Source organism: Oreochromis niloticus, linkage group LG12 (assembly GCF_001858045.2).
Source record: "Oreochromis niloticus isolate F11D_XX linkage group LG12, O_niloticus_UMD_NMBU, whole genome shotgun sequence".
In the NCBI taxonomy this organism is placed as follows: Eukaryota; Metazoa; Chordata; class Actinopteri; order Cichliformes; family Cichlidae; genus Oreochromis; species Oreochromis niloticus.
In genome coordinates, this window is record NC_031977.2 from 25,041,974 (window position 1) to 25,055,626 (window position 13,653).

Genomic DNA, 13,653 nt, shown 5'->3' on the forward strand with positions numbered 1-13,653 from the left:
TTGGTGAATGTCCTGAACTATGAGCCTCAGCATTTGGCAGGCCCACTTTGCGGCTGAATTACTCTAATTCTTAAACATTTCTTTTCATTTTGTGATATAAAAGCTATAGTAGATTGTGGAATATCTAGGAAGGGTGGCTAACTGTTATAGTACTATGTGTTATGTATATATATATGTATATATATATATTCATGTGGTCTGCTTTGTTAGCAAATATGTTGTTTTATGCTGACAATTTTCATTTAGAGTTCAATACTCACTAAAACAGTAAGATTTTTCGCATAATCACTTTTAACTTGTGCTCTGAATGTCACACTTGTAATTTGCCAGCGTGCATATGCACACACATCACAGGCCAAGAGAAATAGTCACAAACATATACGCAGATGCACATTAGCTGCAGGTACACATAAGCACAACATGTACTGACTGATTGAGAGCCCAAGAAGCTGAGACAGTATAGAGAAGACGTGAAAGTGGCTCTCTGGTAACAGTGCTAATGGGTCTTTGTCTCCTTGTAAGCGGTTAGAAGCACATGAACCTCTCATTCACATACACACACACACACTCCATACACATGTGCAAATATTGATGAGTGTCTAATTGAAACCGTGTTGCCTGAGATGCCCTGACGCTATACCTCTCCAGCCTGAGAGGGCTGTTTAACACTGCCATTACAAGATCTGAGCGTGTGTGGTGGGAAGGCGGCTTAGCTGACTTTGGCACACAAATGCCAGGAGATAATGATGTCCCATCAGGCACTTGTTCTGCTCTTACAGGGAAACACTTCACTCTGTCATTTGATTAGTGACCTTCAATCCTTCATAAACCCTTTAGTACACCAACAACTCTTTAAATGTGTAAATTTAGTTGCAATACATACACTGAAAATATACCTAAACAACAAACATAGTCCAGCACATAGTCTCTAACAGCATGTGGCCTGATCCTATTTGTTATAAAGAAGCAGAAAAGGTTATGGGACATTTTTTTGACCTGCAGGCAGAATTTAAAAAAATCTACTGATGTGTCTTCTTATCAGAAGAAGAATATACATCTTCAATATATGTATTGTGAGGTACTGAAAGGTTACATTTATAGATTTGTAATGTGGCTTATTATTAATTTTAACCCGTGAAAGGTTTTTCTGACCCCCAGTGGTTTAATATCTTCCCTTGCTGAACTTCAGGTAATGCGAGTGCACTGCAACATCACTTATCACTCATTACTACTGTTACAAATGCAGCAAAGCACACTTCGGACCCCATACGCTTAACCTCATGTCAATATTAGTAGCAGCAGAAAGCTTTCAGCCTAATGTACGTATTTTTGCGGTCTGACCTAATAACCTAAAGCTAACAAACAAGAGAAACATTTATATATTTATGTGCCTATTTGATTATTTACATAATCTGTATTATTTTTCAAGTACTAAAAGTTGACAATGATTATTTCCCAGTTTTTCTTATAATACAGCAATGAAAAGCATAGAATAATAGATACATTTCAACAATATTCAGTCCTAATGTTCTGAAAAGTGTAACAGGGGAAACTATGAAATACCTCTGCGTATACTCCGTCGCATTTTTCCACAGAAGGGGTCAATTCTGGGGACATCCTCTCCCTCTGCAGTTGAGCAGGGACTCTGGTCAGGTGAGGAGGGAATAGGAGGAACTTGGTCTTGTGTTGGCTTGGAATTGTTGGGTGGAGGAGAGGTGGAAGAGGGAGGAGGGGGAGGAGAGGAAGTAGTTGGGGTTGGGGTCTGAGGTGTCGGTGTCTGGGCAGATGTGGGGCTACTGCCAGCAGACTGGGAAGTGTTGTTGTTGACACTGGAATTGGACAGAGGACTGGTCAGATCAAGGCCCCCGACTCTGGCGGTGATAGGGGAGTGGAGGGACAGCTTTCGAGTTCGGACGGGGGAGGTGGTCCGGGATGGGATGGACAGAGGAGGCGGAGAGGAGAACTTGCGGCAGAGACGAGGAGATTTGTCATTCATGTGGTCAACGCCTCTGTTATTTTGATTGGTGGCAAAAAACAGCTCCAAAGACCTAAAAAGGAACATATGTATTAGCAAAATAATGGAATTGTTAAAAACAAACAAAACAAAAAAACAAAACAATGAAGAAGTATTTAAGAAAAAAGGAGAAAGGAAAAAGAAATCTGGAGCTGCATCACCTCAAAACAAAATTGCTGGTCTCTGTAAAACTTTCATTAGCGAAAGGGTTTTGTTAGTTTTGTTGTTTTGTTTTCCTGTATTGGAGATAAGTGTTTGGTTTAGAGGCAGAATCCAATAACCCCGTGTGTTTTCATAAGTCAAAAAGGAGAAAAGTGTGGCTCGGGAAAGAATCAGAAATTTTACAGTGCACTGGGTAAGCTTGAGGTACAGAGTACTAAATGTAAGACATTCAGCTACTGCGGTTATCCAGAGTGAATGATAATAAGTGGGCACATACAGTGCAGTAAGAAATTATTAAAACAGTGACACAATTTTCATTGTGATACAGTCATCTCTACTACGCTGAGAAATAACTAGAAATAAAACAACATCTTTGAGGTTACCATGGCGACCGTCAGCTTTAATAGTCAGATATTTATACACATATTAGATTAACAGTGTGGGAATCGCATACCTTTGCACGCATGACTTCCTAATTTCAAAGAACGGGCGGAGGTTAGACGAGTTAAACTAACTCAGTGCTGCTCTAATTAAGCTGAACCCAGAGAGACTCGTCATCAAACTGTGCAGTCCTCCTTAGCACTGTGAAACTTTATGGTATTTATCTAGTAACTGCTTTCTTTTTATGAGCTGGAACTGCTTGGGTTTAGTCTCACTGCTGCCATCACTGATGGTTTAAATGAAGAAGGTAGTTAGAGGTTAGCTGTTGAACAAAATTTAAAAGCTTTCATTTATAGAGCCAGCTTAAAGTGTCGTGGCAGTGGTTTAGAGAACTACTTGCTGTACTTGATTAGTACACCTAAGGTAAGGTGACTGACTCGTGCATTTGAAAAATTTAGTATCTACATTATCTATAGCTGTTGTGATGATTGTTCATGTCCCCTGTCCTAAAACTGCTAGATCATACTGGGCTAATACTGTAATGTGAATATCAAACATGTCAACAAACTGGAAAGACTAGGACTTTAGTAGTTGTGTGCTTTACATGGCAAAATCACAATCAACAAAAATGTGTTCAGCAGAAAAAAAACAAAAATCATCTTTTAATGCAGATTTGCAACATTTGACATGCTTTATTTAGCAGGCAATGAAAGCGTGTAAAAGCTTTAATCAACAAGCATTTGGATTGTCAATCTTATTACCCTTCTAAAAGACTTGTGTGTACAGAGCTACATCGAGAAAGAAGTAATCATGCGTAGATAAACACACTCACAGTCATCATTTATTCACACAAATCTGTTATTCAGCAGGAAACAAGAGAAGAAATTGCAATCCGGAAAGAAAGAGGAGGGAGAGAAATGAAAGCAGCATAAGGGAAGAAAAGATACAGGAAAAGCAGAGACAACGAATACCAAAGTACTTTGAAGCAGGGAGCAGAAAAAGAGGACGCAAGCAGCAGAAGATGAGGGACTGGAGGAGAATAGTAAAAGGGATGAATGTGGTTAAGAGAGACAGAAAAGCCTGAAGGAAGTGATACTTCTGTGATAAAACATGCCACAGATCAGCTGAACATTTAAGAAAATTATTTCATAATTTCTCCCATTCCTATCTTCATATTGTCAATTTAAAACTGGTGGAATCACAACCCCTGTGAGTTCATATAAAGAGCTGTACTAGCAAAGTACAGGGGAAAGTCATGCATCAGTTAAGTATCATAGCAGAAGAAAAGAAGAACAAGCAGGAAAGTAGGACAGAGATAGCAAGAAGGGAGACAGAAAGAAGAGCGTCGGTTACTTGGACTGATCCATGGCAATCTTCTTGATCTTCAGACTGTAGTCAGGACAAATGGGTGAGATGGACAGACGGTCAAATGAGTGGTACTGCATCCTGTAGCTGGAGGGGATATGAAGAGACAAGGGACATGGATGACACAAAATGTAACGAGATAGAGGATGGTTTAAGGGAAGAATATGGAGGGATGATAAACAAATGTCTCAGAAGAGTAAAGGTGTGTTTGAGAAAGGGGACAGAAAGTGTGTGAGTCAGACAACAGCAGCACATGTTCAGTGTCCCAGATGTCAGCACATGACCACATGGGAGAAAACGCCAGCGCAAAAACACAGAGCTGGGTTTTTGTACATTTTGTTTTATGCAGTGTATGTGCTCAGAGAGTTGGCATCGTCTTCTTTAATCTAGAAAAACTAATAAAAAAGAGGTCTGACTGACCTAGAATGTGTTTAATATGTTTTGTAATAATGTTAAGAACCAGAGCCTATGGATTTTATTTTTTTTTACATTTATTTATATTTCAGACAATTCAGCACCTGAAAAATAAAGTTCCAAAAACAGACTTCGTCTATCAGCCATTTGAGTCTTGTTCCAACACTAAACCAACACAGAGTGTAAATTCACCTTTACCAGCATTAATAGAGTTAGCTGATGACTGCACTCCACACTCATCCAAATATGCAAAGCTAAAACTGAGGCTTAAATACAGGTCAACAAACAGTTGGATGTTTTCATGGTGGGCTGGACATAAATCAAAATAATGGACAGAATTTAACCCAATGATAGAATCAGACAAGAAGTTAAAGGAAAAGTTGTGTTGCAATAAATTCTCTGCCTGTGAATCACTGCAGAATTTCACTGTTTCATAGTAAATCCATCCACTCATTAACATAATATTTCTGTCTAGAACATAGAGGTAAACCCTTTTACTAGCATGGCTAAAAAGCACCAGTATAATAAAAAATTCCCCTTATAAACCTCCTATTGTAAAGGTTTTTTTTCTGGAGAACAAAGGAGAGGAAAAAAAAAAAGCTTTAGTAAAGAAGTGGTATCGCTTCACACAGGGTGGTTCATCTTCCCGCACCACTCTGGTGCCTGGATACCTCTCTCCTTTTCTCTTCCCATGAAGGAAGGCCACAGGCCACGGTGAGTTAGGTATTACATTTCAAAACCAGCCCTTGGGTGGAGGAAAAGGCAAAGCTTTTCCAGTTGAAAAGCTAAGTTAAGTAAAGCTGTGAAAGGAATATAAACAGACAATTTTGATGTAGCCATGAGTGAGAGAGAGAGACAGAGAGCTTCAGAAAAGTAGAGAGACAGAGAAACGTCTCATCTGACACACTGATTATTCCTACAACTATGCCAAAAACAGTTTTGAAGCATCTGTTCAGTTGGTCTCCAAAAACAGGCCAGTTTATAGTTCAGTTAGTATGTGTTTAACCTTGTGGACAGAGGTGAAAGCTGCTTGCTTCTTCCAAAACACTGACCCACATCTGACTACATCATTCACATATTACAAAAAAAACAAGTAAAAGGAAGCTAATAAAACCCTCTCAGAACACCCAGTTAATGGCAATATACATGATTGTGTGTGTTTGTGTTTGCAAGGGCACAAATACTGGCCGGAATAAATGTGCCCATGTTCATAAAAATTTAATGGAGCTCAAACCAGTAAAGAGTATTTCCCTGAGGATTTATGAGGTGCTTCAATCTGCACGGTAGCAATGAGCATGTACAGAATCTGCTTTCAATTTCTGTTTGTGAATGGATATTTGCATGTGTGAATGGTAAGACCTGATTGGTATGGAGGAGAAGGGCTTCTTGTAGATGTCAGCCAGCTTGTCCATGACCACGGTTGCTGTGGTGAAGATCCTGTATGTGTGCAGGAAGGTGTTGAGGAAGTCTATGGAGAGGAAGCGAAGGTCGGTCAGCCTCTCCAGCAGCCGCTCCACGCTGGCATAACGGATCTGGGGGACCTTGCAGGAGTTGAGCGTCTTGCTGAAGCAAATGTCAACATCATCTTTATGGAGACGCACATCGGATCTGATGGATACACACGTACACACACACACAAACACATAACCAAGCATGGGTGACTGCTGGGTTGCTAAGCTAGGCAAAGGTTGTGAAAGTAGCTGAGCAAAAACAGCCAAGGAAGATAAAAAAAATTAATATAAAACCCACATATTTCAAAGAAAGGACGCAAATAAGGGAATACCGTCAAGCAGATTTCAGCAACAGCATAAATTAAAAGGAAACAAGCATAAAAAACCATATTTTTAACCAGATGTGCCATCACAGCTTATGTTCTGCGACACGTGCGTGGCATGAAGAGATAGCTTTCTCTTCACACACACAAAAATACTTACTTGATCATATGAGGCACTGTGACTTTCGAGTTTTCCTCAAACACACTGGTCATCAAGCCATTACAGCGAATATTATCTATGCACTACAGAGACAGAGAGACGAGAGTAGTGAGATGAGCAAATGAAAAAGGAAAGAGAATTACATATATAATTAGTATCATGTATTTTTTAAACTACATCATTTAGAGCAGATAAGTGTTCCAGATTTATTCTAAAATAATCTCGTACTGGACATCGGTTTTCTTACTTTTTATTAACAGTAAATACAGCACACTCTCTGACACTGTTTCACAAGTCTTGTTGATAAGGCACTAAAAAAAGGAAGTTATTTAAAACTGTCAGTGTATTTTTTTTTTGTGCCCGACTAGAATTAATGCAGAGTGACATGCTTGTTTGGTGTTACCCTGTTTGTGAAGTACTGAGGCACTGAGCTGAATTCGGCCCTGGGGAACTGCACCACAGTCTGTGTTTACTAAGCCATCTCAATGCCCAGCGGAGACATGCCCTCGTTATTTGAAGGTCCTTGTTTTTTGTCTTTGTCTGGGGTGTATATTTGCATGATTTATGTAGTACCTGGCTAATATCACTAGTCCAGGCAGCTTTCTCCTGTCGTGACGGCGCCAGCAACACCACAGTAAAAGAAGACGAGTCTGACGGCTCTACGACAAGCTTAAAGTCCAGCTGACCAAACACCTGACCACCAGCTTTTGCTGTGATAGATGAAGAAGAATGAGCTTTTTAAACTACAACGATCAGTTATTCATAATTACTGTAAAAATAAAATGCTTGTACATACACGGTCATATTTTACGCACACATACACACAGAGGGTTAATTAGGCAGACCTGCTATATTCCCTCTACACCCCCCTGTGGCTTGGGTGTAAAATTGAAGTGTACACATGTACGTGTTTGTCTCAACACTTTTTTGTGTAGATGTTTCATCAGACTCCCTAATTGCAAAATGAAAAAATAAAAAAAAATAATGGATCTGTAATGTTAAAAGATCTAAACCTGACATTTAAAGGGGTGAGCGTTTGATAATTAAAGTGAAGTCACAGGCAGTTATCATCTGACACCTAATTAACCTCAGTGAGTGGTAAGGGAACTAAATGAGCCATGAGCTGTGCATGTATTGATAGGATGGACATAGTACTTGATAGATGCGATATACTTACACTCTTCATCATTAGCGTCTGGTTCCTCAATAAGTGTGCAGTCAATAAGGGACAAAACTCCACCTTGCTGCAATAGTTTAAGAAAAAATATGCACAACTATTTATTGGTAATTTGGATGAAAATTAATGATTTACAAAAGAAATGTCTTTGCTGAGGTATAGATACACTGCGAGGGTAACCCTGTTCTCACCTTGAGAAGGTGAAGTTTTCCCCCAGAGCTGCGTGTGCAAACAAGGAAGTGTTTGGTAAAGAGAAAACACTGCCTTTCCCCTTCCTTCTTCAGAGAGAGGGACCCCAGGCGGACTTTGCTTAGTTTCCCTCGCTCCACCGATGGCAGCTGGATCAGAGACCCTGTGGAGCGGGAGGCACGCAGGATGTTACATTTGACGAAACCGACAGTAAGCTGAGGGATGTGTAGCATTTGCAATGCCACAAACATAGACATGAAAAAGTGATGTTAAGCGTCTCAACATGACAGTGAATGAGATTAAAAAAAGGAGTAGATTTTTGAAACAGGCAGGTTTAGAGGCAAAAGTTAGTCTCTGTGGATTAAAAGCAGACAGGAACCATGGATCAGTCAAGTGCACTGTCAAAACTGGCGTCAGGGCTTCATTTTGTGATGTGTGATTCAGCTACAGGAGAAAAATCTCTGTCTTCTCTACAGCGCTTTTGTAAGGAAACTTGACATTTGTCTTCCACCTCCTGTACTAGCAGGTATTATGGCCCAGTAATGCACAATTTAAGTGGAAAATTACATCCAACTTTATCTGCATAATTTTGATTAAAAGGATTTCACTGAAACAGAAGCAAGATTACACGTTAAGTCTTTGCCCACAGTAATAGTTCTCATATCCATAGATGAATGCGGATATGTCACTTCAACAGTATTAAGATTTCCATTAAACTCTTATTTCTTACTCTAGAATACTTTGGTATACAGAAGAGTTAATGGACACCTTAATGTCTGTCAAACACCCGGGTCCTGTGGCTGCAAAACAAACCCAAATCATCACCCCCTCACCACAATGGTGATGGTTGGTATGAGGTCTTGGTGTTGATATGCTGTGTTTGGTTTTCCGCAACTACTCTGAGAATTGCACAGTCTGACCTTGGGACGAATTTGCAGGGAGGTCCACTCCTGGGAAGACTGTGGTAATATGTTTACACAAACCTGAATGCTCCAGACCAGCAAACTGGCAAATTTTCTGCAGTTACAGAGGTAGCATTTGGCTCTTACTGACCCTCTTAATTCCCACGGAAGCAGTAAAGCTGTACTACATTTTTCACAGGACTGTACATAGAGTCCTGTGAAACCTTTCTTTTTCTCATGACTGTAGCCTACACAGGTGATATCGACCAATCTATTTGTCTCCGCAGTGAGGAAAACTGTGGTCATGATCTAAGTGCATCGTGTAGGTGAGATGTGACTTATAGGAGTCGTACACAGTATAACACTTAGTTAATAATCCATTAAGGCTTCTTTAGCAGTCAAACAGTCTAGACCAGGGGTGGCCAATTAATTATCCCAAGGGGCCTTCTTGGTGCAGCCGTCCAACCAGTCACAGTCTGTTCTTGCTTAGCCCCTTGGGAAAATTAATTTCCCACCCTTGGTCCAGACAGCCTTGTTACTTTCTAATGCTCAGAAAAATATATACCATTCAGTACCACATCTACATTTTAACTGGAAAAGCTGACAGAGAGAAAAACCTTGCCACGTAGCCAAGGCCATGATACAAAGAAAGAGTTCCAACTTCACCGAGTTACTGATAACAAGTTGACAGGAAAGGAATTTCTTACTATCCAGGAAACCTTCAAAGATTTGCTGTTGTTGAGGTTTGCTCTGCACTGATGAAGACTCACCCTGTCTGACGAATGTCTGGCTGGTGTCCAGCAGGATGTCACAACCTTCCACTATCATCCGTTCTATAGCCAGGTTCTTCCGGATGTTTTCTGTGTCGCTCACCTCATCGTGCATTACTCTGGCCACACACACAAACACACAAGTTTGTTCAGGATTCAATAACAAGAATTTTAATAGAAGTAGACAACTCTGACACATACCTGGACAATTCCTCTAATTTGGACTTGGCAAATTCAAGACTCTTGCGCTCCACATGCTCATGAGGGGTGTGAGCCAATAATTCATGCAAGGTGATGATGTAACGAGGAATCTTGTTGAAGGAAAGAGCACAATAGCACATGGAGACAAGAATTGAGAAAAACACACATGTTGGAGTCATGTGAATACAAGAGGATGCTGGTGCTCGTTATCTACCTGGAACATGGGGTATGTGAGAAAGGTCTCGAGCATCCTCCCCTCACAGGCAGCATTGGACTCGTACTGCTTTAGCAGCTTGTCAAAGTCTCTGTTCTGCTTACAGTTGGCCAAAACCTGCAGGCTGTACTGATGGTTACGCACAAACTCCTGGTAGATGTTTAGCATTGGCAGCAGGATGTCAAATAGGTCAGCTAGAACAAGAACACACACAGAATGTAAGCCACATGAAGGTAAAAGTATTTATGACAAGCACTTTTTAACTTATCATTTGTAGTGCTAACAGCAGTACAGTAACAGTAGCTGATGTTCACAAGTATCTTCCATCTCCACTGCAGTTGGAGTATTAGCTTGAGGTTTTTTCATGATTATTTGTGATTTTGAAAAATTAGCAGAGTTGGTCCTAACTGTGATTTTAAGGATTTTTATTCCTTCTTCTTTTATTTATCTGTACTTTCTGTGTACAGGCTTGTAATATATTCTTGTTTTGGTCTATTCGATTTTTATGGGTAGTAATTCATATGTTTGTATTTTTCTCCACTGTTTATGTCTCCTTCTCTTTTGTCTTCGTATTAGTTCTCTTCTCTCTCTGCTTTCCCCTTACAATTTTATTTTGACACTTGCTTTTCCTTGTGTATTTCTTGTTCTTTTATTTCCTGCCTTTGTCTTCCCTCTTTTGTAATTTACTGCTCCCATCTGTGCTTCACTGTTCAATCAACCCTATGTGTATATACAGTCCTGTCTTGCCTTTTGTCAGCTCATCTGCCCTCTGTTTTTATTTACCAACCTAATTTATTTCCAGTCCACATTCAGTGAGTCTCTTGAGTTTTGTTTCTTCCTCTGGTTGAATGATTTTGCCAATGTTACTCTTTTTGTCTGGAATTAAAGTTATTTTATTTTTCCTACTTTTAATCCTTTTAGGCACAGATTAGGCACCTGTCCACATTTAAACATAGTTTTTTGTGTGTTTTGTGGCCTTTTATCCGCACGTAAATGTCATTTTAGGTCACTGACAATTGAACTTTTCAAAACGTACTTCCACTGTGAAGAGTTTCAGAAGTACCGTTTCTGGGTTTTCATGCAGACAAGAGGAAATTAAAGTCTTGGAAAGGTCCTTTTGTTCAGACCGTGTATTGAGTTATCCTTTGAAAGCTTCAAATTGGCCAATATTTCTGTTGAGTTATGTTTATATCACCACCTGTTGCTTCAGCACACTCTTGACGTCAGTTTTCACAATGTCATGCTGAGGCATATGTTTTTCAAAATTAAATTTGCTCTAATTATTGATGACTGTACAGAGGATAGAGCCATGAATCTTTACATAGAAATTTATGGGCGAATCTCAAAACGGCAAAGATGTTGGCCGCCCTCAAAATGCCCACAAAATAGTGAAAGAAAAAGAAAGAATAAAGAAAAAGCGAAATCATGACTTCGGATGAAAATAAACTGCCAAATGAAACAGAAAGAAATGCATTTCTAGAGCTGTCTCTGCAGAACCGATGTAGGTTAAACACACATTTTTCAGTTGGAATCGTAAGCATTTGAATAGTATTCATAGAAAATTGAAGAGTCATAAATACTGATCTAAAATACTGCAGAATTTGTTGATATAAAACATATTATAGCTCAAAGGACTGCACTGAATCAGTCAGCAGGAAAGGGTGAGATAAGGCCTGAATGTTTAATCAGCAGATCCTGTTCTTTTTGAATTTGTCACAAGTAATTTGCTGCCACATCTTTCAACAGTCCGTCTCCTAGGTGATGCTTATCTGATGGGGGTGGGGGGTTGTTTTAGGAGGTGAAATGATGGGATGCCTTCTGGGTGGTCATTGTCTGTCAACACAATAACTACCCTTGTTGCCTACTGAGATAGGGAAATGTGCGTATGTATGAGCGAACAGAGCAGTAAGACGTCAAGTGTGACGTCCGAATGAGACAAACTGGTTGCAGGGAACCACTGAAAGCCTGACCTTGATGTAACTGAATGGTTGCAGTGAGAGTGTGTTTGTGCGATTTGCGCTTTATGGGAGGACAAGTAACAGCTTACCCAGCACCAGAGTTGGCCAGTTGGCTATCCTCGCCTTCAGGCCTTGATGAAAAATCTCATGAAGGAACATGATGGTCTCACTGAAGACACGTCGCGAATGCGTTGTGAAAACAGAAAGGAAAAGAGGTTTCATCTATTTATTTATCTTCAGTCTCTGTCTCTGCTTGTGCACCATGCGTAATTAACACTCCAGAGATTAATTTGCACTCACAGATGGACAAAACATGTTTGTTAATCGCACACATACACACCTGTTGAGGAAGATGCTGCTGACGTCGTCATGGCTGATGGGGGGTTTCTTGGAGCTGGCAGCCATCCTCAAAGGTCTGAGGAAACAGTTGACCAGGATATAGAGCTGGTGGACGTACCTGTTATTCCACACACAGAAACATTGTCAAACATTCAAATTAACCTATATTTTAATGATAATGTCTCATTAAAATAGTATTAATAGGGTGCCAACTTTGTAGTCAGATGATACAATTTCCTCAAGATTTTTATTTTGTTTTTAGCAGAAAGTTTTACTCTGGTATACTTAGTTTTATTAATTCATTTTTTAGATTTGTAATTGTATTTTATATTTTTTTACATTGTATATTAGTATGCAGCACCCCCACCACCCCTGCACAATGACGCAGGCTACTGGTCAAATGTCAGCTGTCAATCAACAGTCAACATGTAGCGAGCAAAGACCAGACTATGGAAGAAAAGCACATCAGCAGGTCGGTAGAGCGTAAACTGTTAGCAGCTGTTCCACTGCTATAGAGTCCTGCCTTTTGCGTAGGACATTGATGCAAATTATGCTAGCACACGTTCCCAAGAGGCCTGAAGCAATGAGCATCGAGTGATAGCACTGTCACACTGGGAACAGAGGAACTGATAAAATCCACTGACAAAAAAGTGCAGTCCACTTTATTGCGGACTGCATTCATCATTTTCACAACTTATGCAGTTAAGTCTGTTTAATGCTCCCTGGCAGCACCTGCCAAGCAGAAAAAAAACTGACCCTAGAAGAATACAAAGATACCTGAACAGCCAATCGCTGTCACTTATAACCACTAAATTTGAAAGCTGGACTTTCATTTCTGCAAAGAATCCCTCGAGAAAGGTGGGGCATTTTAACGCAGTTTTATTTACATTAAAATGTGTGTTTGACCTAATATTTAATATTGTGCTGTAGATGGCATGTATAAAAGAAAATGATAGGACCATGTACTTTATGTATTCTCTGCTTAAGAAGCAAACAAACAGTCTTTACTCTTCGGATGAACAGGTCAGCTGGTTTATTTGTTTTTTAGGACGTGTGGTCAACATAATCTGTCCAAGACTTTGGCTAAAATCAAGAATCCAGAGAAAACCTGGTTATTTTTCTTTGTCAATCAGAGTGTGTAAATATGACTGTGATTCACTTTAGATTTGTTAAATCTAAAAAAAAAAAAAAACATTAAAAAAAGTACTCTGTATTTATCGGTAGAGTATATATTGTATATATGATATATATACCCTACATCACAGTGCTTACAGTAGAAAAGATTATGACAGTCATTGTTTCCTGAGCTATAGTCGACACAACAAGTGAGATAACATCATGTGCTGTAAGGCTTGACAACAGTGACAACTTTTGTGCAGCATGTGTGACTCGAGGCGTAATGCATTTGCATACTCGGTCTCTGCCTCCACCATATTGAAGACGATCTGGTTCCTCTTCCTCATGCTCTCAGCGTGAGGAGAGCAGATGTAGTCCTGAACAATGATCTTCCACTTCCTCCGACAAAGCCAGCCCCGCATGAAACTCTGAACCTATAGATATAAAGACGTAGTAGTACAACAGACACAAATGAAAAAGCTTAGACAAGTTGGGTTATTTTTGTTTTTGTGACTGC

At 39.8% G+C, this 13,653-nt stretch overlaps 1 protein-coding gene across 2 annotated transcripts in view; it reads right to left on the reverse strand.

Moving 5' to 3' along the window:
- The window catches only part of rasgrf2b (Ras protein-specific guanine nucleotide-releasing factor 2b), a 42,882-nt gene that overhangs the window by 9,481 nt on the left and 19,748 nt on the right, over positions 1 to 13,653 (reverse strand). The window contains exons 5-17 of one of the 2 annotated variants that reach the window (XM_013274899.3): positions 13,434 to 13,570; positions 12,022 to 12,138; positions 11,771 to 11,850; positions 9,724 to 9,917; positions 9,510 to 9,619; positions 9,309 to 9,427; positions 7,639 to 7,799; positions 7,448 to 7,514; positions 6,844 to 6,980; positions 6,271 to 6,353; positions 5,696 to 5,944; positions 3,911 to 4,009; positions 1,564 to 2,048 (exon numbers count right to left, since the gene is read on the reverse strand). In XM_013274899.3, coding sequence (XP_013130353.1) covers positions 1,564 to 2,048; positions 3,911 to 4,009; positions 5,696 to 5,944; positions 6,271 to 6,353; positions 6,844 to 6,980; positions 7,448 to 7,514; positions 7,639 to 7,799; positions 9,309 to 9,427; positions 9,510 to 9,619; positions 9,724 to 9,917; positions 11,771 to 11,850; positions 12,022 to 12,138; positions 13,434 to 13,570 — 2,038 coding nt within the window. The remainder of the gene's footprint in view (positions 1 to 1,563; positions 2,049 to 3,910; positions 4,010 to 5,695; positions 5,945 to 6,270; positions 6,354 to 6,843; positions 6,981 to 7,447; positions 7,515 to 7,638; positions 7,800 to 9,308; positions 9,428 to 9,509; positions 9,620 to 9,723; positions 9,918 to 11,770; positions 11,851 to 12,021; positions 12,139 to 13,433; positions 13,571 to 13,653) is intronic. The other variant, XM_005473465.4, reaches the window with a different exon arrangement.